Source organism: Parambassis ranga, chromosome 2 (assembly GCF_900634625.1).
Source record: "Parambassis ranga chromosome 2, fParRan2.1, whole genome shotgun sequence".
NCBI lineage: Eukaryota > Metazoa > Chordata > Actinopteri > Ambassidae > Parambassis > Parambassis ranga.
The window spans coordinates 22,392,851-22,420,109 of NC_041023.1; the positions used below are offsets into that span (position 1 = coordinate 22,392,851).

The 27,259-nt window shown below is 40.9% G+C and overlaps 1 protein-coding gene and 1 long non-coding RNA gene across 4 annotated transcripts in view; one reads left to right on the top strand and one right to left on the bottom strand.

The window, feature by feature from the left end:
• Positions 1-11,994, top strand: part of LOC114445313 (uncharacterized) — a 27,603-nt gene extending 15,609 nt beyond the window's left edge. The window contains exons 2-3 of the long non-coding RNA XR_003671626.1: positions 3,140-3,250; positions 11,732-11,994. This is a non-coding gene — a long non-coding RNA (uncharacterized LOC114445313). The remainder of the gene's footprint in view (positions 1-3,139; positions 3,251-11,731) is intronic.
• syt10 (synaptotagmin X) lies at positions 934-10,976 on the bottom strand. 3 transcript variants are annotated; one of them, XM_028420250.1, is made up of 8 exons: positions 10,546-10,976; positions 9,600-9,996; positions 7,361-7,922; positions 5,655-5,775; positions 5,223-5,394; positions 4,956-5,085; positions 4,318-4,327; positions 3,175-3,243 (listed from the first exon to the last, which is right to left on the bottom strand). In XM_028420250.1, exons 1-8 carry the CDS (start codon positions 10,745-10,747, stop codon positions 3,218-3,220), a joined length of 1,620 nt encoding a protein of 539 aa, XP_028276051.1. In that variant the 5' UTR covers positions 10,748-10,976; the 3' UTR covers positions 3,175-3,217. The 3 variants fall into 3 exon arrangements, with proteins under 3 accessions (XP_028276042.1, XP_028276032.1, XP_028276051.1); XM_028420241.1 differs by lacking the exon at positions 4,318-4,327 and having other exon boundaries at positions 934-3,243; positions 10,561-10,975; XM_028420231.1 differs by lacking the exon at positions 4,318-4,327 and having other exon boundaries at positions 934-3,243; positions 10,546-10,975.
• Positions 11,995-27,259: the final 15,265 nt, after the last annotated feature.

The following is a 27,259-nucleotide window of genomic DNA, read 5'->3' on the forward strand; positions in this document are numbered from 1 at the left end:
AGGTGCGTTGTTGATGCTTGCTCCGTTGCCTGTTCAATCTCCTCCTAAATCTTCATAGAGCTGTGGTGTTAAATACTCGGTACAAAGAAGCATTCAGGAAATGGCAAAGCTTTAATTACATGCATCAGCACATGGCACGATTAGCCACTGCTAACTAAAGCTGCAACTCCACTCTAAATATGGGTTTAGCATACGGATAGTGGGAAGCTTCCATTGCCAAGGAAACTAATGCAACATGCCCCCCTTTTGTCTGTTTTTCTCCAATATTGTGGATCAAAAGGAAGTTGTGCTGCATGTCACGCTGCACGAGAGATCAAAATGTTCTCTTCATGTTTCACCATCAAACAGGAGCAGGCTTTTATTTTGTCTTAAAGGCCTTAAAAGCACAAACCTTGTAAAGTGGTTACCTGTTATTGAAGCAGGAAGGATGCAGCCAGACTTAAGAGACAAAAATACAAGTGCTACTTTACCACATTAGAATCACAATAAAATGAAACGGGGAAAAAACAAGCAAAAAATATATTTCTTTCTGGAAATTATGCCACTTTACATGCAGACTATCTTGCTCGCTCTCCTAGAAAGTAGGAAGTTATTATTATTATTTTTGTGGCTGCAGGAAACACCTTGAAAAAAAGAGCAGAACAAGCTTACAGTGACCTCTGGCCACCTCGTGTGAGACAGGTGTGAAGCATTTAGCCAGGTGACATGCTGTTATTTCTCATTATCTGTATGTGGAGGTGATTTCCACCTCGCTTTATTCACACTATTGGTCCACTGGCGTGTTTTGTTTCCCATTTTTGCACACATCAGCACATGTAGAATCGTATTCTGTCCTAAGGTATTAATCAATAAACACAACCCTTCAGAAGACTGACTGTCTTAATGCGATGTCTTCTAAGACAGAGACATGCTGTGACTCTTCAATTTTTTTATTTATGTTGTTAAAATACATATGAAACAGATACAGTAAATTATATTCCAAATGTTTACCTCAAATTGTTACAAAAGTTATCACAAACTGTACACATCATGACAGTGGTTGCAGTAGTTGTTCTTGCTGGATATACAGTAGATTCAACCGATAGGCAAACATTTACAGCTCAAAGCTCTAAATCCCTAAACATGGAATAACTTAATAAGGTAGAGTTGGCTTCACTGGGTTTCCAGTTCCACTAAGTTGTTCACAACTATTACAGAACGTGTATAAATTTCACTCGAGTACAAGTCTGAGCTGTTCAAAGTATCACCAAACAATACAAAATACATCGTGATGTCTCTATTTCCATAAGGTACAACAACTTCTTAAATTTCACTTCTCCATATATACAAACAGTGCCATTGATGTAAACACAAAGTTCAAAATTGGAAATACTCATTACTCACACTTTCCCCTCGATGAATAGCTTTTAAAGTGGCGACAGGCATGCTACAAGTAAAAATATTTCATTTTAATATTAAGGGCAAAGCAGGGGGAAAACATCATTAACATGTGCAAGTAAGATAACAGTACATAGCCTTTTTTGTATTTGCTATGTTGGTTTCTTATTAGTTTTTTAATTTATTACTGACAGCAAAGAAGAAGTCGAGTCAATGTTCTGTGTTTGATGCACTGACCTAATTCCATATGGCTTAATGTAAAAATGTACACAATATCTGCTAAAGTTCAACTGAGTGAAGCTTCTTTAATAGAGATGAATTCCCTGAAAACATAGAGGGATTGTGCATTAGGGGTTAAATTGAGTTTTGTCTGGTCAGTAAACTGTTTACTACAGTCACAGTCAGCCTCAACAGAACTGTTCTTACAGCTGCCCAGCAGACAGGACTTTATTAGTAGAAGCAATGTCTTCATAAGTTGGTTGAAATGGTGTCTAGTTAGAGCTTCTAGTAGAGTCTTATGATATATATTGGTTCATTGATATAATAAATTTAAATGTAAGCCGATATTGATGTGTCACGGATGTTAGCAAGGTAGCTAGCCATCAATAAAAATTGTCAGGATGTGTATAGATTTCTCAAAGCTGTCTATTCTGGCTCAATTACAAATGCCATTATAGAGTGTCGGTATGTGCTGATCTGCCACGCAACATATGCTAAGATTTAGCATCCTTGGACAGTGAGGATCCTCATGGAGCTAGCTAGAAAAAAATGTAAGAAGAAGACTGCTTCATCGTTGATGTAGCCTTGTTCACCATGTTTTTCTTTCTTTTCTTTTTTTAACATAATTTTTAGATTAATTTATTTGCCTGTGGTTGCTCAGCATCTTTAAATCATGCCAATGTTCGGTCAAACTCTTGTATTATTACTTATTACCCATTTTGTGTGCATAACAAAAAGGGTAGTCATTTTCCCCCTATTCCAATAGTCCAGTGTTCATCAGCATTACCTAATATTTGATTCACAACATGAGGGACGTATAATAATAATAACCTTATTTATTACTGCTCCTTCTGATTGTTATATGAGCTGAAATGTCTCTGGTGTGTACAAAAATAAATATTAATGTATCATTTTGTGAAGTTTATCCAGGTTTTTTTCGAGTGTACATTATGTTTGCTACATGTATCTGCTACTTTTTCTCTAAATGTGAGATTGGCCAGCTGTGACTGATGGATTTTCTGAGATTCACCCAGCCCTTAGTAGACACTGAGATATCTGTATTTTTTAGTTAAAATCTAAATCACGAACCACTGCATTTTATTGGCAGTTTTTATCAAGTAAACTCGTTTCATGGCACAGAGCAGTGTAGCCCTTTTAACTTTGTGCCATTTCAAAGTAAAATGTTAACACACCAAAGAGCTCTGGGGCCAGAAAAAATGTAGCTGAAATATCGAAAAGGTTGTTAAAGTGAATCACCAAGGACTGCTTGCAGTGAGGCCTGCCATTCATGTGGTCTGTGTAAATGTTGGCCAAATAAATCCTTTCCAAGCAGACTCTGAAAACTTGAACTGAATGACTATGAGTGCTGTGCATAGCCAGCTCTGTAGAGCACTTGAAGTACTTGCATTTGAAACAATTGATAACATTTCAATACAAGAAACATAACTGAATGAGTTCAGTTTTCATACACAACATGCTCCCAAGATACCGCCAGGCATCATGACTTCCCAGCAAGTCTAAACAAACACCTGGTTTCTTACAGGGGTGATGTCATGAGCACTTGACCTGCAACCATCAGGGTGTCTGTGGAGGTTTGGGTGACGGACATGAGCCCTGACTCTCAAAGCTTGCTGCTCTTCCAGGCCACTGCAAGGTAAAATAATCACAAAACACACATTACATTACAGAGACGTGCCGTCTGTCTGCAATAACTGAGCAGGTATTTCTCAAGTCCTTAGGACACACTGTGATCATAGGCAAACTCGGGCCCAGCAAGTGGGTAAAACCTCAAAGGGACAATTTGTAGGACTATTAATTAACTTGTTGTGATTTATTGTGTTGCACAGGCGTCTACCATGCATCATTATTTCCACTGTTGCATCTCCGAGTTGACAGTAATGGTGGTCAAAATGCAAAATTAACTACTGTGTAAGTAGTACATCATAACACAACACATGAGACAAATGGTCTGACACACATCTCTGATTGCACAACATGGATTATGGTGACCTTGTTTGTTTATACTGGCATTAGATTTCCATTTAAAGGAGGGGTAGGTTAGCATGTGAACCATGTTAGCCATACCAAAATATGAGATGCCAACATAAGACCAAGTAACTCAATGAATGATCTGGAAGCTCTTGGTAGACAGCCATTGGAGAACAAGAATAATAGGAGTTTGTTTTGATCCAAGCATGGTCATCTGGCTGAGCTTCTGCTTCCACATACAACATCCTATTATTATTATTATTAAATTATTCAGCACATTGTGATGCTGGTTTGTTGATGGATGATTTCTATGCTGTCAGTGTACGGTGAAAGTAGATGTGAACAGATCGTTGCCCACATGCCATGGAGATGAAAGAAAGGTCAATGATAATAGCACCGGACAGAATCTGAACAGGAACAACAGCAGTTTCTTTCTTTTTGCATCTTTAAACAGTGATAATATTCGTGCATTTCCTCAGTGACATTAAACTGTGCCATGATATTTCAGATTTCATATCACACACAATTGTCAATAAGCCATCTGCTATCAAGCTCACGAGCAGCTCTCATTAGAGTGTCAGTCCTCAGCTCTTTTGTTATTCAGAGAATCGTCTCTGTGTAGCTGTTATGTTCCACCTGCAAACAGAATCCCCAGGAGTAGCTATCTTTTTTTTTGCCTATGATCACAGTCAAAGCTTAAAAGTAGTTTTACCACTGAAAAATGGTAATCACCTGGTTTTTCCTATTCGTCAGGTAGGAAGTGGGTTTGGCAAAAGAGGAAAAAAATTGATAACATTTAAAAGATGAAATTGCAGTAACTGTGGTGAAACAGTTGGCCTCTGCCTTCTGGGGGGTTTTCAAGGTTGCAAAGCTGCACATTTTTGCAAACATGGCAACTTCTTTTTGGGTATAGGACTTTCACACACAGCAGCGTACAAAGAAGGTCGCCTTTGTCAAAGCAAGGCCAGCTGTTTCCCGTGCAGAAAACATTTCTAACTCTGTATAGAAGGCACTAACTTAACTTAACTTCTAATTTTGAATTTGGGCAAGGCAGCTAAAACATTTGCCTAATCTGAAAGTATCCCTTCAAGATTATTGTTTGCTTGTTTACTTGTATTTAGATTAGATGCAGGTTTGTCAGGAATTCCTTAAACTTTTGGAAATATTTGAAAAACCTAAACACATTGACAAATAGTGTGCCTTCCACAGGGGAAGAGAAGGAAGAGCTCAACAAACAAATTCATAAATTGATGCTTTGCACTGCAGAGTATTTGGTCAATGTCACATTAAGGAGCATCTGGAAAGCTGTGTAAATGTGAGCTGTTTAGAGGAAATTGGAAAACAGATGGTCTAAAAGAACATGTCTGTACCTCTCCCAGCGCGTGCCAGTGTGTGATGGGCTTCCGCGGGTAAGCCAACATTTCATTCCAGTGATCTCGTCCAAGGCCCTGAGCATCTGGCCCGGTGCGACACACGCCGATCACCTCATTGTGTCCAACCCTGTTAGTGGTAAAGCATTAACACACATTTGGATCTCTGAAGCTGGTGGAAGGACACAAAACTCCTGACTGAACTGGAAAAATAGGCGTAGACTTTGTTGACATTAGCTTAGGACATAAACAAGTACATCGACTAACCGGTCGTAATCCATGACCATGATGGAGAGGCTGACTTGTTCCACGTTCTCTGGGGGAATGTCGAAGATGATGGCCTCGTTGTACACTGGGTTAAGTGTGCTTTTCTTTGTTGTTGTTTTTCTCTTCTTTAACCTGCGCCCATCACATATCAGGTAAACCTTAACGTATGGATCTAGGAGACAGAAGTTCACAGTTATTACATTATTTAATGCCGCATTTGTTGAAATAATAAAAAATGTAAAAAGGGAAAGAAAGTTTCTACATGCAGGTGTTCCAAACTGCTAAACACAGACAGTTTAAAGACCAGCTAAGGAATCAATGGCCCTTCTTACATCTCTCCTACATTTCCATTTTAAGTGGCCACCTGCTGCTTCAGTTTAATTTATGACCCAGTTGTGCTTTTGATGTGAGCCGGATTTGCTGTTGGGTTACCTGAAGAGCCTGTGATGTCCATGGCTTTTAGGTTTCTGCATTTGATGACTGTTAGGGTCATTCTGCCCGCTGTGGGGAGGTAGCACAACGAATACATGATCTCTCCCAGGTCAATACTCTCCTGGAAGACAAAGAAAACCGCATTTAACCAGCTTTAAATAAGTTAAAACCAAAGAGGTCACTTTATATAAGAAGTTGTATTTGGATAATGAGCATTTAATTATCTGTTAAATATCCTCTATGGGAACAAAAACACAACTGTTATTTGTTCTTGTTTATTGCTGTACTCTAATTAAGGTCCACTGTGTACAATTGAGAGAGACATGGAAAATAATGTTTATAATTATAGTTTATTAAGTGTGGGTTATGCTGCCATGTTGCTACAGTGGACAAACTCTCCCACAAGGGCCTTCAGTTGGATGCAATTTGCAACCTCACCTCTAGATGTCACAACATCCTACACATGGGTACTTTAATATTTCTAAGTACCACAATGACATGTATAGTTTTTAGTACTATCAAATCAATGAGTAAGTATTTACATCTGGGATATTGCATCAATTATCTGTTCTATGTCCTAAAAATAACAAAAATAACAATCATTAATGCATGTTAGCCTCCCAGAGCTTCTACGATGGCTCTATAGTACAACTATATGAAGCTAAGAAATCCTCAGAAAACAGTCTTCTGTTGCTGTTTTTAGTCTGTTCAAAATGCTGCTCATTTCATTTTCAGGTTGTGTATGTGGGTTAATTACTGTTCAAAACATTAGCATAATTACTGTTAATGTTTTCATTTCAAGAGCTTCAGCTAAAGATTGTCACTTGCCATCCTTCTTTGTGGAAGTGTTTTCACAGGGGTACAGTTTTTATGTTTATTATTATAGCAGAACATAACAAGAGAAGAGGAAATACCACCTATTTTCCAGGTCCACATCTGTCTCTTTCTCTCTCACATACGCACTTAGATATCCTACAAACCCATTATAGTAAGCATAATTCTTTGGTAAAGTTAACAATGGCACCCACATTGTTTCCTCACAACCTGATTCATACAGCAGCAAACAAATTGCACAATATATCTGTGTTGTTATGGATGCATAAAAGGCAGTAAACCCTAGATCTCTCTCTCCTCTATCACATAAAGGGATATAAATACTAAATCATCAAAGGACAGAGAGGAAAAACTAAACTGAATTTGTAGTTCTTGTGATGCCACTATATTATTACCCAGAAGCTAAAAAAAACAATATCTTAAGTGTTATCACATTCATTATGAAAACATTTGTTAATAAAGCAGAGACTTAAGGAAACTGTGATAAGTGTTTACGTAGAGTAAAAGCATTACCATAGTTTCATTCTGATGATCTGCAGTACACTCTGTACTGCCCTGTTTGTTTACCTACAGTAGAGTTGTTGCCACATCTGACGTTGGATATTTTTACTCCCTGCTGCTATATTTATATCTGCAGAATACCCAGCAGTTTCTAGAAAATGTGTGTGTGGGCGTTTAGCTGATAAAATTCATTTTCCAAAGCAAGTGAATCATGCAGTGTGTTCCACCTGCCACTTCTGTGAAGCTGGGTGGGCAGACTTAAAAAACAACAGTATAAATTCTCATTCACTACCTCACTGACACCACATACACCTGCTGGAGCAATACATATGTGAGGATTTGGCAGCAGCTCGATGTAAACACCAACTTACGGTAGTTGCAGCGTGAATATCCTTCCACACTACTGCCTCCCTGGAAAGATCAGAGAGTTCAAACAGGTTGTCCACCACCACCTCGCCAATCATATCGTGGCTGGTGAACCGGTCAAAGTCGTAGACACTGAAGTGCAGCTTGCGGTTGCAAATCTCGTCGTACACCACAGGGAAACAGAAGGTCTCGTCAAATGTAGGGTTTAGATTCTTGCGATGAACACGTGTCTGGAACTTCTTCTTCCTCTCAGGCAGCAGGTAGATCTTCACGTATGGGTCAGAGGTGCCCGTGAAATCTTTGGCGGGCAGGTCCAAGGCCTTAAGGATCCTCACCACTAAAGCCTGCTCCTCGTAGTCATAGCGGAGTGAGAAGCTGAGCTTTCCGCAAGTCTCCACCGGCTCTTTGGCCTCGTCCTCAGAGTCCACAGATTTCTGCTTGTAGAGTTCAGGTTTTATTCTTCCAATGCTCACAGTAGAAGACTGGCGGAGAGGCACTGTGTCCATGCTGAAGTCAAAACTGGTGACATTCATCTGACGAGGCAGGTGGCGCCGGAATGAATTGTGCCTGTTGAAAAGGGTAAAGGGCATCTGGTAAATGTCTCTGGCGTGTTTGGTGTTATGCATGAGATGCTTTATTATGATAGACACTATTGGATTGTCAGAGAAGAAATTCACCTATATACACACCATGTCGTCTAGGCTTGTTTTACCTTGACAACCAGACTTTGTTGAATCAGTGAACAAATCGGCAAAAACGTTTTGTTGAGTTTGACTCCCACTGCCTGTGGTTTTAAGAAACCAAATGCTATCTCCAGCATTCAGAATTGAACCTTTATATAAATTACCTGAAAGCCGCACATTTCAGAGAAGTTGACATCTCTTGACAAAGCTGTGTTTGAATTGGCAATTTTGTCACCTAGCAACTATGCCTCCTCCTTTCTGACAGTAAGACAATCAGAATGATTTGACAGACACGGCACAGCACAGCAGAAGATTAAATATTACTTTCACACCATCAGTATTGTAAGTAACATAGAAAGCATGTGTTGTTAAAGAGGCAGAGCAGACCTCAAGGGAAAAGGAGAAATGAGTCGATCCCCATAGAGCTCTATGTTAAGAGCATATTTGTAGTCTCTATAGATAGTGTCCTCAATCATGATGACTGCATTGGAGGTGGGCACTCTTAGATCACAAGCTGTCTAGCCTCAAGCCCACCTAAGCTACATACACACTGTATTGCTTCCACCCATTCCTGCGACAAAGGTGTAGTCAGGCACTGTTAAGATGGTGACCGATGGTGGATGTGATGATAAAATCATGCTCTGATTTATTCCTGTTGCAACATAATCTCTCAAAATAATCTGTTTTCATACATCAAATCCTTAAAAATAATCTTTACTTCCAGCCCTATAAGCTGGATTCAAAATGAAAACCATTCATTTCTTCAACCACACTTTTTATTTAAAAAAGTATAAAATTATTTAAAGCTAAATGAGATCTTCCTTCTTCTCTTAGTCACTGTTCTTAAGCTAAGCTAAAAGCTAATGGGCTATTGTAGCATAATTAAGATGTCGTGTGCTCAATGAAATCGCTGCCACTTTGTGCAAAAATCAAAATAGGTGGACGGATTGAGAAAGTAGGCGTAGTAATCTTTAAGCTGACCTTTTTGCATCAGAGTGGTTGTATAATTCATGAAGACCTTGGTCTCAATATAATTTAATCAATGAGCCTGACGACAAAGCCAAAGTGACTGTCAATGATGGCTCTCCCCTGACAAACTGAGCACAGCTGCCTGGTGCGTCTCACAAGAATCCAACCTTCCACCATGACAGCTCCCACCCTACAGCCATGCTAATTATGGACATTCTAGTTTAAAGAGAGCGCTGTAAAACAAAGAGATGCAAGAGCTGATTGTTTAATTACTGGGGTTGCTTCCCACCGTTACCATAGCAGCTTGACTCGCACATAAAAGAGATTATATGGTTCAAAATTCAGCTAGGAGGAGATTTTATGTGTTCCACAAGGTCACCATCCAGTCACTGATGATGAGTGTGACACGTGCCAAACTACCTCGAGGACAGTGGCAGAGACAGAGTCACGAACTGTCAGGACAGTTTCGGCACTGTGTGAGCATCAGCTTTAAAATGCCTTCATTGTACTGTGATTGTAAGCAGCAGTTATGTGAAGCATGCAAAGGCAGATGGGGAGGGGTGGTGCCTGCAGCTGGTTCATTGGAGGGTACCTGGAGGAGGAGGTTGGCTCAGTGGTCTGCCTCTGGATTTTAGCTTGCTGGCTGAGCTTCTCTCTCAGAGCCGTCTGCACCTCAGCTGGGATGTCTGGAGACGTCTGGCTGATTTTCATGGCCGCCTCCTGGAGCTTTACAGTGCACCGTCCATTCACTTTGACTTCCGGCGGCTTCTTCTTCTCCACCTCTGCCACTTTACACTCAGTGACTGGCAGGGAGTTAGCTGGTGGAGGCACCTCGGGGAAACCCACGTGGAGGCCATTTTCAGCATGGGCTGACAGAGCCTTGCTCCTCCAAATGGGCCAACACAGCTTCCAAAAGACAAAGAGAGAGACTACCAACAGGGCGAGGCCACAGAAACCCACCACCACAGCAAGGAGACTTATAGAGATGTCTATGTATGTAAGCCCGTGGAGAAAGAGAGAAGAGGGGAGCAGAGGCAAAGGACACAACAATACGACAGACAAACATGCAAGGGAGAAGGAGAAAAAAGGAGAGAAAGCCAGCTGTAAGAAAGAGGGGGCAGCATAAAATCACAGAGGAAAAACATCATTCTGAGCTCCTGTCTGAGGCTGTCCTTGCAGACACTGCAAAAACAAAGTTTCATAATTCAGATCATACATTCAGTTCCTCCAAACTGACACTGAATAAATTCCACAGACTGCAAAGTGAAAGAGAAAAGGAGCACATTCACTCAGTGTTCTATTCTAATTTCCACCTGTTGCTGTCTCACCAGCGCTGCAGCAAGATGCGTAACCAGGTAGACAAACACTTTCACAACAGTTAAAACACACTAAACTGAGAGGCGCAATAAAGTTTAAACAAAGGAGAGTGGTTTTTAAGCTCAGATGCAGCACCTGCGTAATTTCATCATACAGGAAACAGAGGAAAGTCATACATTGAGGCACATGGGGATATAAAATAAGGACTTTGTTGCATTTACCTGCGTGTCCTTTACCTGGTATGCTGCTCTCCAGCGGAAATATATCCGAACATTTCTCCCGGTCCACGTGTCCCGTGAGACAAAGTTCCGTAACGATCTGTAGAGCCCTTTGGCACAAGGTGATGCTGTCTTCCGTCCGGACACTCATGTCTCTCCTGTTAAGCCATTGCACGCCGGGGGAGCCGGGAGGGCGGCGGTTCATTTGGGCAAACCCTTTTAATTGTTTTTTTTTTATTATTATTCGCCGCAGCTGAGTGCAGCCTGGCCGTGGGAGACAGCAGGGATTCGCGCTGCGTCCAGATCCATATCCACCGCGCGCAACGAGGAGCGACTGGCCACACGCACCCCCTTTTGCATTTGAGTAACACGCAGCGGAGTGGGGGGTTGATGGAGCCCAGCCCTCACTGTGTCCAATGGCTGTGCGCAAGTGGTTGGTGTCAGTAACGGGATTACTTTTTCGAGTAATGACTGGCGTGTTTCTCTCACCACATGAGACGACCGGCGACCCGCCTGTGTCCCCGCCTCCCGTCCAGTTCCACCAGCCCCCAACAGGTCTTTGTCCCCTGTGACCCTGAACAGTGAAGATGGACAAACTGGATGGACTGCTGTAGTTATATCACTCTGAAATAATAGATAAATAGCAAATAAATATCAAGTAATGAGTGAGAATCAGCAACTATCAATAAAAACCTGATACACAGAAGGAAGAAGAAGCTCTGTTTATGAGAGTAAGATTTAGAACACCATTATTTGCGTTGATAGAACATCAAAGAGATTAGAGCAGCAGGCTGATAATATGATAATGTATATGCACTCTGTATATATATGCATGCCTGTATAAACATCATCATTTGTTTAATTTCATATCTTAAAAACTGCCACTGAGGAGTTTATGTGACGTTTCCTCTGTTGTTCAGATTATTACTTGACCACTCATGCAGATTTAATTTCATGTCAAGGACACAATAATTACATGTGTGATGATGAAAATCACAATTTAGCCTTTGAAAACTCATTTTAATTAATATTTGAGAGGCATGTGTTGCTTTTGCCCAACTGGAGACTTGATTGCTCACAGGTGGTTGCAGAAAGAAAAAAAAACACACAACACTCTCAGTTGAAAACCATTGATTGATTGATTCACTGATTTCGAATCCTGAATACCATGATGTGTATTATTCATCAGGAGAGTGGACAGGATGAAGTTAAAGGGTCATCCGTCGCTGCCTCTGCAAGAAGTGGTGATCCAGGCTCTTTTCATTCACCGTTTACTCCATGCCAGCAGGAGGGCACACAACTGTAGCCAAAGAAAACTAGAAAAAGCTGAATCACAACAGCTGTAATGAAGGAGTGACAAGTAGGAGAGCCGCAGGTGATTCTGAGTTTTGCAGTCATGGTTACCGAAGGAGTGAACTCAGTTGGTTTGGTTTTGTTTCTCCACTTGGTGGTCTCGCACACCTTTCAAATTCACTACTGTCACTTTAAGCAAAAGAAGAAAATGAAGTAATTTCAATTATTAATTTAGTTAAACATTAAAATTGCTCTCAACTTTTGCAGTGTGTGTAACTTGATGACTTCTGGTTATCAGGAAATAAAGAGTCACTACTTCCCATGTGAGTTCAGTGTGTTTCTGTATTCTGTGCATTTTTGTCAAACCTCTGGGGGTCTCCCTCCAGTGGCCAGTAGAGAAACTGCAGTCGCATTTACAGTACAATGTATAACTTTATTTTTAAGGCCAGGAAGTTGCTGTTTGTTTATGACTCTGCATCTGTCGTCATGTAAAAAACCCAGATGATATAAGAAAGCAACTGTCCTTGTTCGCTCTAGTTTGTTTCTGAGTTCTTCTGTAACACTCGCCCTCCTGACCCATCCTCAATCTCAATTGCTCTTGGTTGCATAGCCAGCTTCTGGCTGGCTTCTTTCAGTGTCTGAGTGGCTAAGCTGCACCTCTCTAAAACTGTCTCTATGAGCTTATTTTATTAATAGTTTATTTAAAAAAACAGAATAATGTCTTCAGCTTTTTATAAGAGTCATACATTGTGTATCAGGGTTTTGAGCGCTGTGCTCAGCAGTGTTAGGTTGTGATGCCAAGACCAGAACGCTGTTTGGCTGACCTTCAGAACTGGAAATTAACCAACAGAAAAGGTGAGAAATCAGCTGCTGGAATTTAAATGCAGCATCCTGTAACTGATAATAAACCACATACGCATTAACCCTGCACTGTGGTTATAACAATCATTTAATTGGACCGTGCACTTTAGGATTTTTGGAAGCCTCCTGTGGCATTTTTGCTGTAACACTTACAGTATTTATGTCAGACACTGCATCAAGCATTTTGTCTATAGCACTTCAGTAGCAGAGGGTTTTATTCCTCATGGCAGTTTATTCCCTAAACTCAAATCTTGTTACACAAGGGGTGTGAATCCAAATGGGTCTGTCTCCTAGACAACAGTAGTTGTCTCTGAGTTAACTTCTCTTGTTTATGTCTGAAGTAGCTATGTGGAGAGAAAATATTTCTTCAGAGGTTGAGCCCGCTGGGACACTGGAACATCAGCTTCACTCTAAAAAGCATTTTAATGGCAGTTATAGGTTACTAATTGGGGTGCTGAAAGAAGGCACTGCTGGATGATGAGCAGTTAGTGCATGATTAGCATAATTATGATTTGTAAATACAAAACTAAACACTGCCCACATTATATGTAATCCCCTGCTGGTGTTATCATTAGACTCCCAAACACAAAGAAAAATTAGAACAAAGTCTCTAAGTGATGTGATTTTTTTATTATTATTTACACAGACTGATTACATTATAATCATGTCTGTACTCCCCTCTGTCAACACAAGTTTGATCAGAACAATTCATTGTGGACGTCAAAAAAAAAAAAAAAAAAACTCAACCCACAAGTAGGGCTAAGAAGTCCTAGTCTGTCGAGTTTGGTCTTAGACGTTAGATGTGAAGACCTTGGTCATGGTTAAAAAAAATGCTCGCTCATGTATACCTGGCTTACTTGATTAAGAATTACTAATACCACTAATACAGCCTTTATGTATGTTCTGTATTTGCCTGGTGTACACTGTGCGACTTTTAGCGATCATATAAGACCATTGCATGAGACACTATGCGACTCGAATACGAATTACTGAATCACAGGCAACCTCAGGTTATGACGTACGTCTACACGCGAGGAGGAGGACGTGGATGTAGAGTGACAGGTCGTAGCAGCTAAATCCTAGCATCCTAAATTTCTGACTCCGCTAGAATTTTATCTGAGCTTGTCTTTGGTCGCTGACAACGGCCATAGTGGAACCTGTCTCACAGCTGGCTGAGCGTGGAAAAGATATCTCCACTCTTCTCCTACGATGCTCGTTTTTCGCCTGCGCCCAAAATAGCACAGTGTAAACCGGGCATTAGGCTTTCCTAATATATGCACGTGGAAAAGTGGGAGGGGTTTTCTCCTTGCCTTAGGTTTTCCACATTTAAGCATGGAAAGGGCCTTAGTTTGTCTAGAAATATGCAGATGGGAAGGGTTGCAGTTGAAGCTTCTCTGCCTTATGCTTTCCAAAACTATGTGCATGGAAATAAAGGGTGGTGTGCTTATCCACTCGTAGCCTGTTCCAAAATGATGGACATAGAAAGGAGTAAAAAATGGACATGACATTGAGTGAAACACTTATCATGTCATAAATAAAAATAATAATCAGAGTATTGTTGGTCCCAGGGTCATTTGCTTAAAGAAGAAGCTGTGGATAAGCAGAATAAGAAGGTTGTACATTTCAATCCCCAGCTCTTCTGCAGGGACAACATGCAGGAAAAGATCCTCATTTCAGTAGAAAAGTCCATCTAAACTCCAAATTCAGGCAAAGAGGGGGAGCGTGAACGGAGCTTGGGCAGAGTCGTGTAAGCAGGAAGCTTGTGCTGTGAGTTTAACACATGACTCTATGGAGATTGACTCACTTTTGGAGCCAGCCTCTAAAGGCTGTGGGGTGAATCACAGTTTTTAACACTCCTGGCTTTATATCTCAGCTCTGGAGCCTGCTGCTTTTTATGGCAATGACTGTGTGTCAGCGTAACCAAATCTCATCCACAGCTCTCGGGTCAGACGTTTAGATGATTTATGCTGCTGACAAATGATGACATCCTGCCAATAGTATCAAGTCAAAAACACTTACGCCTCTTTCTAGAAGGCAAGTATGAATGACTTTTTGTCATTAGATCTTGATGACAAAATGTGATTAGAATCTTGTTGATTTTTCACACCACTTGAGAACAACTTGTACTTGAACCTTCTACTACTGAGAAGATGGCTGCTATTCAAACAATCGATACTGAGGATGCTGAGGATGCTGAGGCTGTCATGATGTTGATCCCACAAGAGTTTGTTATTGCTTTTCCCCCTGAAATCATTTTCCAAATCTTGATTTGAGATGTGATTTTGATTGATTCGTAGCAGCATGAGGTTTGTTTGTGTCTCATAGATGATAACCTCTCTAAATACTTTGTATCTTAATCTGATATAATCCTCCGCCCACACTTTAAAAGCTTTATCTTTCCACAGACAGATGACAGATTTGATAAAGGTATTTGTAGAATTTTTCCTATAATTACTGCCTAGGAGAGTAAATTATCCTAACAGAGATAATTTCAGTGCTGACTGAGCTGCTGCGCTTTCTTCGTATAAATCAGTGTTTTTATCATGTTAAGTTCTTGACAGATTTTTTTCTTTCATAGTTGTCATTGAACAAAAATTACAGCAGCTCTGATTTGTGTCTTTGCACATTTGAGCAAATTAATAGGTGTCAAACTAGCAAACAAGCGCAGTCAAGACATCAACATATGAATCTGTTGTTTCAGAGTTTTCAGACAAGCTCTCCAGCTGTTTGTTCGCACACTGGGGCTGCTTGTACAGACAAGGTTCATGTTGTAACTGTTGGAGTAATTTCTAATCTTTGCTTGCGTTTCATTGTGTTGCTTTGTGAGAGGATGGAGTCCGAGAATGTCAAATGTCACAGTAAATGTCAGAGAAGTGGCCACCGACATGGCCGTACCCTCACAGGAGGTACAAAGTGTTGACTTTCTTTTTACAAAAGAGGGGAAAGGTGCAGGGGAGCACCTCAGTCTTATACCAGTACATATAAGAGGGACTTTTTCAAGCTTTATAATATCAACAATCTTTTTTTTTTTGCAATAACAAAGTAATTTATATGAAATTAAAAAGAAAGATGTTCATCAGCTTCAGTGCTGTGAGGAGGCAACAGAGGGGAGACATGCTTTAAAAACAGGGTCTATTTCATTGGTTGACATTAAGAGAGCCTGCGAGTGAGAAATGATTTAATCATTAACATTCATGAGGAGGAACATGGGTGGCTTCCAGCACGCTGCGCTGCTGCCTAAAACAAAACACAGACAGCACATCAGTGAAATTACAGCCCTAATTGATTATTTTAGAGACACTGAGAACATCATCAGAATGCAGCTCCACAGCAGCAGAAGGCAGTCCTCTGTGAATGTCAAGCACACTAATAGAAAATTGTAGGAAAACACTCTTAAGAGCTGTGCGAGTTCTCGTTGCAGGAGTCTGATGATCCTCCTGTTTGTGGCAGGGATTCATCTTCCTCGGCTCGTGTCCCTGTGACAGACGACAAAGTGCAACGAGTGAGGCCGGATCAATTTGTTGTTAAACAGTTTAATGACACCCCGGCTGCCCCTCTGGCATGCTCCTGAAAAAGACTGTTCTCTGTTAATTATTCTCACAACACTTGAAGCCGGGATTTTGTGTCTGTGAGAGCAACATGAGAGGGATAATTTGCGAATGTTTACACGCCCCAGAGAGGGGTGCCTCCATGATCAACATAGTTTTTGAAATGAGAAAACACTAGCTGCTCTAGTACAAGAACACCTAGGGAGCAAATGTCAACAGAGGAAGCATAAACACAGGACAGAATGCACTGTCCCCTCCTCACACACTTATTGACCTTGAGGAAATGGTTCACTGCAGCAACAACATCAGCACTCTCACAATGGTGACCACTGAGCTTCTTCATTCGGGGGATGAGGCAGTAGTCTGGTGCAGGATCAGGTAAACAGGGCAGCTGCTGAATGATGGTACCCCTTCTTGGGTTCCTCCCGTAGCTGTCATAGAGATAATTGTCGTCTGCCTGTGTGACCATACCAGTTTGGACACTGTTTTCACTGTTTGAATTGTTCTTTGGGGTGAATTGGTGGACCATTTTCATCCATGGCTCTCGGGATGCACTTTAAATATGGCTGATTGTCTCTTGACATTGTGCTGAATCTACTCCAAGGAGAAGAAGTCAGCGAGCTGACACCTTGATTTTTTGGGGTTTTGTGAAAACTGCTTGGATACACTGGATATACTCAGCTCTGTGACAGTGTAGTGCACATGGTTACAATTACTGGCCTTCCAGACTCATCGGCAGCCCACTTGGCCTAGGATGAATCTTCATTCATGAACAGCAGCTTGTTTTTAATGCAGATTGTTTTAGAAAAGTCGCTGCATTTCTTCCTGATGATTAATCTTTGACCTTATTTGTGAGAGAACACACAAACTTTTTCTTTCACACAGTACAGACAGAAGAAAAAATCTTGGTATTGTAAATGGCAAATTACTCCAGTTATTTACGTCCTGTTTAACATACAAATTCACCATGTACAGCACAAAAAACAGTTTAATAGCCCCCCTGAAAAAAGGCTGATTTGCAGATAACCTGTTAAAAAGACATCTTTCATTCCCTCATGGAACAGGTCTGATTTAATCACAGGTTTTCTAATGGCTCTGCGGTTTAATTAGACCATTTAAAGGTTAACTGCCAAGTCTGCGCCCACTTTCACAACGGTCAGACATCTTTCACCACCATGCTCGCTCTGCAGCTACACCTGTGACTGTGGGGGGAAAAAGAGCTATGCTGCCTGTTGTCTTTGTGTACTTTTGTATAAATAATGAGTATTTCCCAGCAGGCGTTCGCTTCATGACACCGTGCAGATGAATGCCTGCAGACCTGTTTGTCACTGTAGGTATCTTTACACACACTATATTCAACGTAAAATGCAATTAAATGATTTTAACTGAAACAATAAATCTCTAGAGTCAAGCTCCTTGTTCTTTTTTATGTCATCATTCATTAACCGAATCTCACATATGCAGTGCAGCTTTATATCTGACACATAAGAAAGCAATAATCCTCTTTTTATATGATCTTTTTTATTACATAAGTGTATTTTTATTGTCCTGGAACTGACTTATGTTAGTTCACGGTGCATCTCAGCTCTATCCATTCAAGCAGCTACTGGTATCAGTGCACCAGTGCATGTATACTGCTCTGTCTTCTGCATGCTGTGCTCTATTCAGACTGCACACAGGTTTATAGTTGGAGTTTGCTGCACAGATAAGCAAATGACAAGAAGATTGATCTCTACATGGTGCATGGCTGGAAATTAGAGCTAAACTTTGTAGTTCTTCTCTCCATAATAAGGAGTCAATCTCTCCCTCTCGCTTCGTCTCCATCTCAGGCGCAGTTGGGTGAACAGGGACTGTTCACGCTGAGAGCGCCTCACTGGGATGTTCGGAACAATTACCTCTGCCTTGCTGCCACCCAGGACCCCTCAGGTGAAGTCATTATCTTAACCAGAGGCTGCTCACTACAGTCACAATTAATTCACATTAAGAGTGAAGCTTGGGCCACCAGGGCCATCTGGATGCATGGCTTCAATTACACTCATTACTGGACAAGGCAACGTCCTCGAAACTGGGACTTTTTATTCCCTGTTGCACAGCAGCAAGAAAGCAAAGAGGGCACTTTTAGGAGGGTGCTTCACAAAGGAAAGGTAATAGTTGCTGAAGTTTTAATGGTAGGCATACAGCCCGTGAATTTGCGAGTGTAAACAAGGCTATATCCTCTGCTACTCCCAGTCAGAACAAAATGTTGAACTGAACGGCTGAATATTTGTACAGGCAGCCTCCTTCCTCAGCACTCAGGGGTGACATTTGTAGAATATAAAAGCTCTTATGGTTAAGTGGATAAAAACACACAATCACATCATTTAAAGTGGAGTGGTAGTAATGTTTTTACTAATGTGCCATCTTTGTGTCGTGCTCATCTCATCCTTGTGCCGGCCGATCTTCCCCTCTTACTGTACATTCATGCATGTCTGACTTCAGGGTCCTGTAATCACAATAATCAAAGTGCTGTCTGCTGTTATAACGCTTTGATGAAGGGCTCTGCAGCAGGGATGGAATCAGCAGGGCCTAACTGAAGTTGGTGGCCGTTCAAGGTTTGAAGAGAAAAAAGCTTGTTACAAATAAATTTATATAAAACTTTGGATAAGGATACAGATGGCTCTTCCCTCCCATGTGTCCTCTGCATCTAATGTATTCTCTTTCAGATTAACTAATCAATAACTTGGCAGAGCAGGGATAAAGGGTGGTGGTGGGGGGTGGGGTATCCTTCAGATGGAAATGAAACATGTAACTACATAATTCAAGGCATTTGATTTTTTTTTCTCCTCTCTCCACAGAGTTTTATTTCTAAGTCACCTCTCCTCACTCTCCAAATATTCCTTTAGAGACCAACACCCTCATTTGAATGTTGTGTAACATTAATTTCTAATTTAGCATTTAGTGTAAAATGCTAATCGCTTTCCACTCGTCTGTCCAGAGATGACTTCACCACAATTCAAGGTGTTGGTCCTTGATTGAGCTGTTGTCATGGTTACCTGGATGTGCAATAAAAACCAGGCTGAACAAGGAGAGAGAGAGGAAGACGCTCTCCTCCCTTCTCACGGAGCTATAATTAAACACAATTTAGAACAAACCACAGCAGTAATCTCTTTCTGTGGCAGCCGGTGTGGTTGTGAATATCACACAGATGTCTAGTGTGTGCGTCTGCCAACTCACCCAGGAGAACAGGGTGATGGCATGCTAAGATAAACGCTGCAACAACCACACGCCAGCCAAAACAGTGGCATTAATTATTCCCTTTTTATGTCAGTACACTTAAATGTAGTGTTTTTAGTGTCCAGTTTTACAGCTTGTTTAATCACTGATAGTCCGAGCAAGGATCTAGAGACTACAAAAGTCGCACCGTAAATTGCAAAAAGAAAAGATAAATGACTTGTTCCGATAATCTGTCTTTAGATAAAGACAGAAATGACGATAATCTGTTCAATAGTTCAGCGTTCTCCTCCCGGAATAGCTGCAAATAAATCTCATAAGAGGAGAGCAGACTAGACAGGAACACATAATCCCAGATAAAGTCATAAGGCCTCCGCGACTTTATTAGAATCCCAAGGTACATTTGACAGAAATCAGCAACGCAGACACCCAAACAAACAGAATGAGAGACCATTATATTGAGCTACTTTGACTTCAGTGTCTATCCACACTGACAACAAACTCAGGATGACCTATTCTTAAATCCACTCGCCCACTCACACAAAAAACTGAATTAGGCATCTGTTGAGGGAATCTTCTTCAATTGTTTTTTTTGTTGTTTTTTCCTTCCTGAGGTTACTGAAGGAGATATTGAGCCAACACACTGGCTGGCTGTGTGGTTATTAATAAAAAGGAAGGGCTAAGATACACCATAGTGGTTGCATAAGAGCGAATAGGTGCTGTGTTACATAACACCCGTTGTGCAAAGTGCAGGACTTGCTGTGATGGATACATGATGTGAAAAGCATCTTTTCACACAGAAAAGACCAAATAAATCCTTCAACAGGGATGAAGTGGCCGCTGACTGATCGATTGAAACTTCATGTTCTGTTTCCCCGTTGTAGTTGAGTTTAGAGTTAGAGAGAGATGCAGGAATCTTTATCAGGATTTTAAATGGTTTTTCAAGCATCACAAAACATAATTTGATTTTAGTTTAGCCCCAAATTACACCATGGGGTTTAAACACAATAATTCAGTCTTCAACTATTCCAAACCCTTCAAATGGTCCTGCTTTGGTGGTCTGGGGCTGATATACGATGGTCTGAACCCTGCCTAAAGGTCATGAAAACCTTTGGAAGTGAAAAAGACGCTGATGGTTATCGCACTGTTCTATACTTTAACCCAAAAAAGATGACGTTCATGGGACTGTGTACTTCAAGAACCATTGGTCACTTATTTTACCTCTTCTTCCATCTGCAACAGGGAGCTATTCCTCATTTTCTTGGCTGGTATGCCCTCTATTCGTGTAACTATGGAAGGGCGCCAGCTACATAAACAGCAAAGTCCTTTCAACTTCTTGGAAAACCAACTTCATCTTATGCCCTTCTGGTGAGTATTTGTAAACATAACCTGGCAGTAAATGGCACAAAAAAAAGGGTAACAAGCGTAAGTTGCGCTGAGTTTCGAGCACCAAGTAGGCCATTTTGCAGATTGTAGCTTCTGGGACAGAAATTAGCCTATTGTGAAAATAAATTACAAAAGGACTCCTCGTACATAGATGAGTAGGGAGAGATAAAATAAAAAATGAGGTCACTCATGGAACACCCTTGAAGCAGTTGCAAAGGACAAAAGAAAATGGAGGAGGAGGATAAGGAGTGGTCAGTGCTCTGAGAGCCACAGTTAGAATTAGATTGGATTTTTTTCTCTAAAATATTTTATGTTCAGAGGACAGAAGAGGCTCCTGATTTGTTGTGTAGCATTTCTTATTAAGGTTAGAAATGATGGAGGTAGTGTTTTATAGGATGACAATCATGTGATTGGAAGATAATGCCGCTGACAACAGCCATTTAATGGGATGATAACAACCATTTTAAAGGAAGACAATTAAATTCATCTAATTGGAAGACTGAAAACAGCTGTTATATAGAATGATAATGCCTGATAAGAGCCATTTAAAGGATGATAACACAACTGATTACTGCAGATTTAGTAGGGTAATACTGTGACAGATAAACATTTAATAGGATGGAAAAAGACAAAAAAACAGATATTTAAGGGGATCATATATAAAATCATATCATTTATCTCACATGGATCCTGCTGGAGATTAGATGTTTGATTTGTTAAACAGGAGCTGTGACAGTCTGTAAAAGTGGTTGTCAGAGTCTATTTCTGCGACAAACTCCGTACTCCTATACAATTGTTGAATCTGTCCTTCTTCAGAGCAGCACAAAGCCTGTGAAACAACCTGACAAAGGATGTGCTAGGTGAAACCAGCACCCTGTCTTGCCTCTGGCTCGGCTCTCTTGCAGGGATGCTGTGATCCTATCTCGCGCTGTCTGCACCCTCTGTTTGGGTTATCCACACACAGATAGCATGCCTGTATGGAGAGGCAGCTCATCAGAGCGTCACCTGGGATGAAAGGCCGAAACAGGAGGAAGGGATAACATTGTTGTGTAATCACAGCTAACAGAGACACCGCTTCAGTCTTGGTCTATCTTCTTTTTATCAGCCTGGGTTATCAGACTCAGGGTAATGGTTTTGGGGAATGGATGGGGCAGGGATGTAAAGCCAGCAATTTGGCTTGTCAGGTTCCTTTTTTATTTTATACTTAGGAGGCAGAGAAGCAGATATGGCAAAGATAGAAAGAGACAAGCTGCTGATTTATGATTTTGGGAGATTGAAGCCAATCTGAAGGGTTAGGGTTAGGGTTAGGGAACTGAACGAATGCAAACGAAGTGAAGTTTGATCTTTTTAAAAAAAAAAATTTACTGGTACATCTTGGTGAATAGGAAAACATTTATGTTTACTAGTGTTCAGGGAGCATACATTGGAGAGCAGCATAGACAGGAGAGCTGGTCTTCGACTGTTTGTCCCCACAAGTTGAGAGTATGTAGCTCATCCTACAGTTCATCATGCTGGCTTGTGTATTGTGTTGGACTTGATGTTATCTTCACTCAGTTGCTAACCAGATTGAATTCTGCTAGCTGGTGCAATTTTGCCTGACAAGCGCCAGTGCAAAAGATTTTTCTGTCCCACATAGTAGCCTGGTGAGTTATCCTAATTCTGTTTCTGTACAAAGAATGGGTCACACCGGTGAATGACTGGTGTCTGTTTTGCTATAAAAACATGAAAATCCAAGGTGTTATTAGCAATTCATATATTTTTGAATGAGGCAAGCAGCAAGTTATCACATAAAGCCCAACCCAAACGATTACAATTGGTTCTCCAGTTTGGCCCTATGCATGAAGGGGAAGGACTCCTGACCCATTTCGCAGAGTGATTGAGTATGGCTGGCCCGGTAATCCAGGATTCTGCTGTGATCTACATTTTCTCACTTTAATACAAACCAAAGGGAAGATGAGTAGGCATCTCCCGTGTTAATGTAAATTGCAGTGAAATTCCACTTCAGCCAACAAGACTTCAAGTGTGATCACATTATACTTTTGAGAGCAGCTTTGCCAGATGATTAATGTGAATAGCGACCCCTACAACGAGTCCATTACTGTGAAAATAACCAGGTTATTTCATCCTCTGAATGTCATACTGAGAGTCAGGCTGTACATAGCAAACACATTTTTGAGTGTGAATATACTGAGTGTGTTCACTGATGGGTTAATGACACTCATGGCTCCTCTAAGCCTTATGTGGAGAGAGGGAGCACTTGAGGGATTTTTCATTACACATGCAGGGTAAAGACAGGCTGAAGGTTCCAGAGAGACTTTAATTTATTGGCTGCTCGATTTTGCATAAACCCACAGAATGTAATGAAGAGAGACAAGTAATTATTGACAGTAATGCAATACTGTGAAATCACTCCACTTGTTTACTGCAAGATGGCCACAAATCAGCCTGGTTTCTGCATATGTCTGCATACCTTGCAGCTGTTTGTTTTTCTGTCTGCCCTAGCAACTTTGTATCCTCCTCTACATTTTGATGGTCCTCAGGAATCTATTTTTGGCCACACCCTTTTTTCTCTTTGTGGTCCTCATAGGTTCCATTCTTAGTAAAAGTATCTGGTTTCACTGTTATGCAGATGACATTCAACTTTACATGTCCGTCTGTAATATAGACTTGGATTAGATCAGTATATGACAAAGGTGTTAACAAAGCGTTGTGCCCTCTTGTTGTTGTGTCAATAAATGTGTGGAAAATTGCCCAGCCACGGTCGATATGATTAAAATAGGAGCCAAGAAAACAGCAGTGGAACTTGTTGCAGGTGGAAGAATTGCAGCTTGTAACATGTTTAGCACATGCCTGTTAAACAAAAGTACATTTTTTGCTAAACCTAACCAAAGACCTGTAAGAGAGGAGGGGTGAAGGATTGTTAACACCTCCCAGGTGGTAATAACTCTACATCAGACTTTTGCCAAAGGAGAGGCTGCATAAGCACTGGCTGTTTCCCTCAGCTTCAAGATTCATTTTCCTGGTAAGGTCGAGCTGACAAATCCACATGCATGCCTTCTTAAACTGTTATGCATCTCTGTCTGGCAAAAAAATGTAACTGGCTTGTAAAGCAAAAGGTTTTGTCCTCAGTGTAAGCAGCTTGAGTGTGTCTCTCCTCTCCTCTTTTTCCGTCTGTTTCCTCTGAATGCAGCTGTCACTCTGTCTGAATGCTTCCTTTGAATTTGTCTCAATTCTGCAAAGTGCTCCTTATTGCCCAAAACCTATGAAGCATTTCTGAATGGTTTTAATAAAATGAAGGATTCAAAGTGGCTTTTCTGAATACTTTTCCACTGTCCATCAGGTAATGCTAGCAGTTTCAGGCTCTGCTGCACACAGTATGTCACAGAACAAAACATTACTCACAATTCAGGGAAAAAGATTTGAACCCGAGCTTGCCTAAGTGAGAGAGTGCACTATTTCAGATGGATATGCAGTGTTAACCATTGAATATCCCATTAGATATTTTAATTTGGTTTTCAGCTGGAGTCCACTGTGGATCAGGACATTTACGTCCCTCATTAAACATTCAGAATGACAGTGGCTTTCCTTGACCTCCACCAAGAGCCTCTTACTTAAATGTACAGCACGCAGTAAAGATAGAATGTGAGCTCTCCTGTCACCGAGGCTTTGCTTTTTCTGCCTTATTTTGAAACAAATTTTTTTAACTTTCTCAGAGGTTGTGCCATCTGGAAGAGGCACCGTAATGAATCGAAAAACTGGCACCAGCTTTCAGCATCTCATTACATTGATCCTGAAAAATTAATTAAACTGTCACATTACTGCACACACACAGAAGGATTATTATAAACCTTTAGGTGTCAGCTCCTTCTCAGTAGATTTCTCAGAAGGGTGTTACAATAGCTCTGAGATACTGAAGTTGTGCGCTCTACTTCAGTATTTTTCCACAAAACAATAACAGACATGTTATTTCTTCTGTTCCTCTGTGACACAGCCTTTCTTAAATCATCCTATATTAACATTGTATTTATTGAACGCAGCTGGCTGTAGTTTTGACAGCATGGATGCTGTAAGACATGCTGGTTCTGTTGTTGTCAGCAGTTTTTTGAGTGACTGCGTGTGTGTTTCCATATTTATTTATTTATTTTCTTTATAGGCAAATGATATGAGAATGAGATTCCGCACCTTTTGTGCTTGTGGTAAATAGCTGTAGCCCTGCCAATCAACACAGGATAACTCGAGAGTCATTACTCTGGCCCTGTGATGTGGATACCAGCTGTCTGTTAATCAGGACGACTCTGTAGAAGGAAGCTGTTGATTTTCCTCTTACATCTGTTTTAAATGTGATGAATTTATCAGTATAAAAATTGGGATCATTTGCACAGTGTGATGAAATCTGAAATGTCACACAATAAAGCCCGGCTTAAACACTCCAATGGATGTGAAAGCAGTGTGTGAATATGTGCTGAGTGCTGAATAAAATGCCACTGTGGCTCCAATAATATACACACCACCCAGAAGCATTATGTGCGTAGTGCTAATGTTATCAGAAAAAGCCAAGACAAGCTGAATAAATTCGCAAATAACATCCCAAAGTGTCTTAGATAAAATGTATTTCTGCAATTCAAATTGATTAAAAAGGCCCAATAGGCAATTATTTTAAATGTCATGAACTGCCAAAGGGACGCTGTAGATGGTGTGGTCCATCGGGGTAACATTGGACAGAGGATGTTTGCAGGATAAGAAAACTTTACACCTTCTTCAACATGCTAATGCAGAGCAGCACTACGTTTTCTCCTTGCAGCTTCTGACTGCAACAGTTTGCTTTCATAACCAACCCAAATGTCCTCAGCTGCTGCCGACTGTCTCAGATACAGTGTAATAATCACGGAGCCACAACAAAGGCAAAATGTTATTTTTCCTCTAAGAATTCATTCAGCAGAGACTCGGCAATAACACTCTCTGTCATATTCCATTATGTTTTTAATGAATTTATATTTAAAAAGCCATATGTGGTCTTCTGTGGTTTGTAATGACTATTGTTTAATCCATTTTTCAATATTAGTAAACTCCAAAAGCATTCCTGTTTCTCTAAGTGTAAAAGTAGGCACTTTTGGACAGGAGGAACTTTCACTAATGATTGGATTTCTCAGTGTTTCTGCATTGCAGAAACTGAACACAATCCAAACCTTGTTTTTTAGGGTCCTTTTTTAGCTGTTTGCTGATATGCACAAACTTTGGTAAAATGTTTGCCGTGTGAAGAACATAAGAAGTTGTATGTCCACTGCAGGAACTCAAACATGTGTGAGGCAGCACAAGCTTTATGAAACCTCTAATCCAGCTACAGCTTTTGTGTTTCCATCCTGTTTTAGGAGCATGCAATAAACCAACAAAGCCTGAAGTTTTATATTTACTGTTCTGCTTCTGCTGTTGTGCTTTAAACAGTTTCAATGTAATGGAACAGTGAGTTTAACCAGTGTCGCTACAACTTTTTAGAATGACCTCCACTCTAGTAGATGTTTTCCCCCCTCTCAAAACAACCCTGAAACATGTCTACACTGGAGGTTCTAGCAGTCAGAACATGCACAACGGCGCAGGCCATCCTAGTACAGGCCCTTAAGTTCCTGCAGTGGAAAAGCACAAATAGTTACTATACAACTTGAACTAAATGACGTTGCTATGCCAACCGCTAGGCAGTGATCACAGTTAATGTGCTGTTTCATTTTCCTTTGTAGTCAGACACTTTGACGTTGGATGACCTGTGTTGGAAAGGCTTTAAAAAAGTATCTGTGTGAAGCTGGAGAGCCCCTCCTGAATGAAGCGGTTCATTCAGGTTACAGTTACTTTTACACACCTGCAGGTACAGTGTGGAGCATGTTGAGTGATTTGTGTATTTGTGTTGCTAGATATCAGATCCCATCCAAACAACCTTGCCGCCCCCCTTTCTCTCTTTCACTCTTCTGTGTCTGTGCATCATTACTCCACATCTCCCCTAACCTTTAAATACAGGTGCATTCACTCCCCTCCCGGCTAGCTGGGTGGTTCTCCTGCTGCCTGAAAGGTTAATAGATTTTCCCGCCCTCTTTGTTCAATGAAGCACAACAGGATGACACTCACGGCCCCGTCGTGTGCAGATCATATTTGTTGGTTTGAGACGATCAGGATGACATGTGTATGACAGGAATTTGAATCCATCTTTTTTGACAGAATTTACCCCCAATAATTCCTCTCAGACACTGAAACTGCACAGATTTGCAGTTATAAAACAGTATGAACCCTAAAAGCATTGTCCAGATGCTTCGGTATTTTTTCATCTTTGAGCATCAAATTTCATAAAGAATAAGCTTCAAACTCAGCCTGTGCTTTGGTTTGTGGGCAGAGTGGTGCCTTTACTTAAGTATGAAGGGACTCCCACTGTTCAG

Bases quoted from the DNA above. Each gene is read 5' to 3' on its own strand.
- syt10 (XM_028420231.1), bottom strand. From the start codon at position 10,747: ATGAACCGCCGCCCTCCCGGCTCCCCCGGCGTGCAATGGCTTAACAGG. The intron at 7,923-9,599 runs GTACCCTCCAAT...CCTTTTCAACAG, and splicing joins GAGCCAACCTCCTCCTCCAG to GCACAATTCATTCCGGCGCC. The intron at 5,776-7,360 runs GTAAGTTGGTGT...TTTGTCTTCCAG, and splicing joins ATATTCACGCTGCAACTACC to GAGAGTATTGACCTGGGAGA.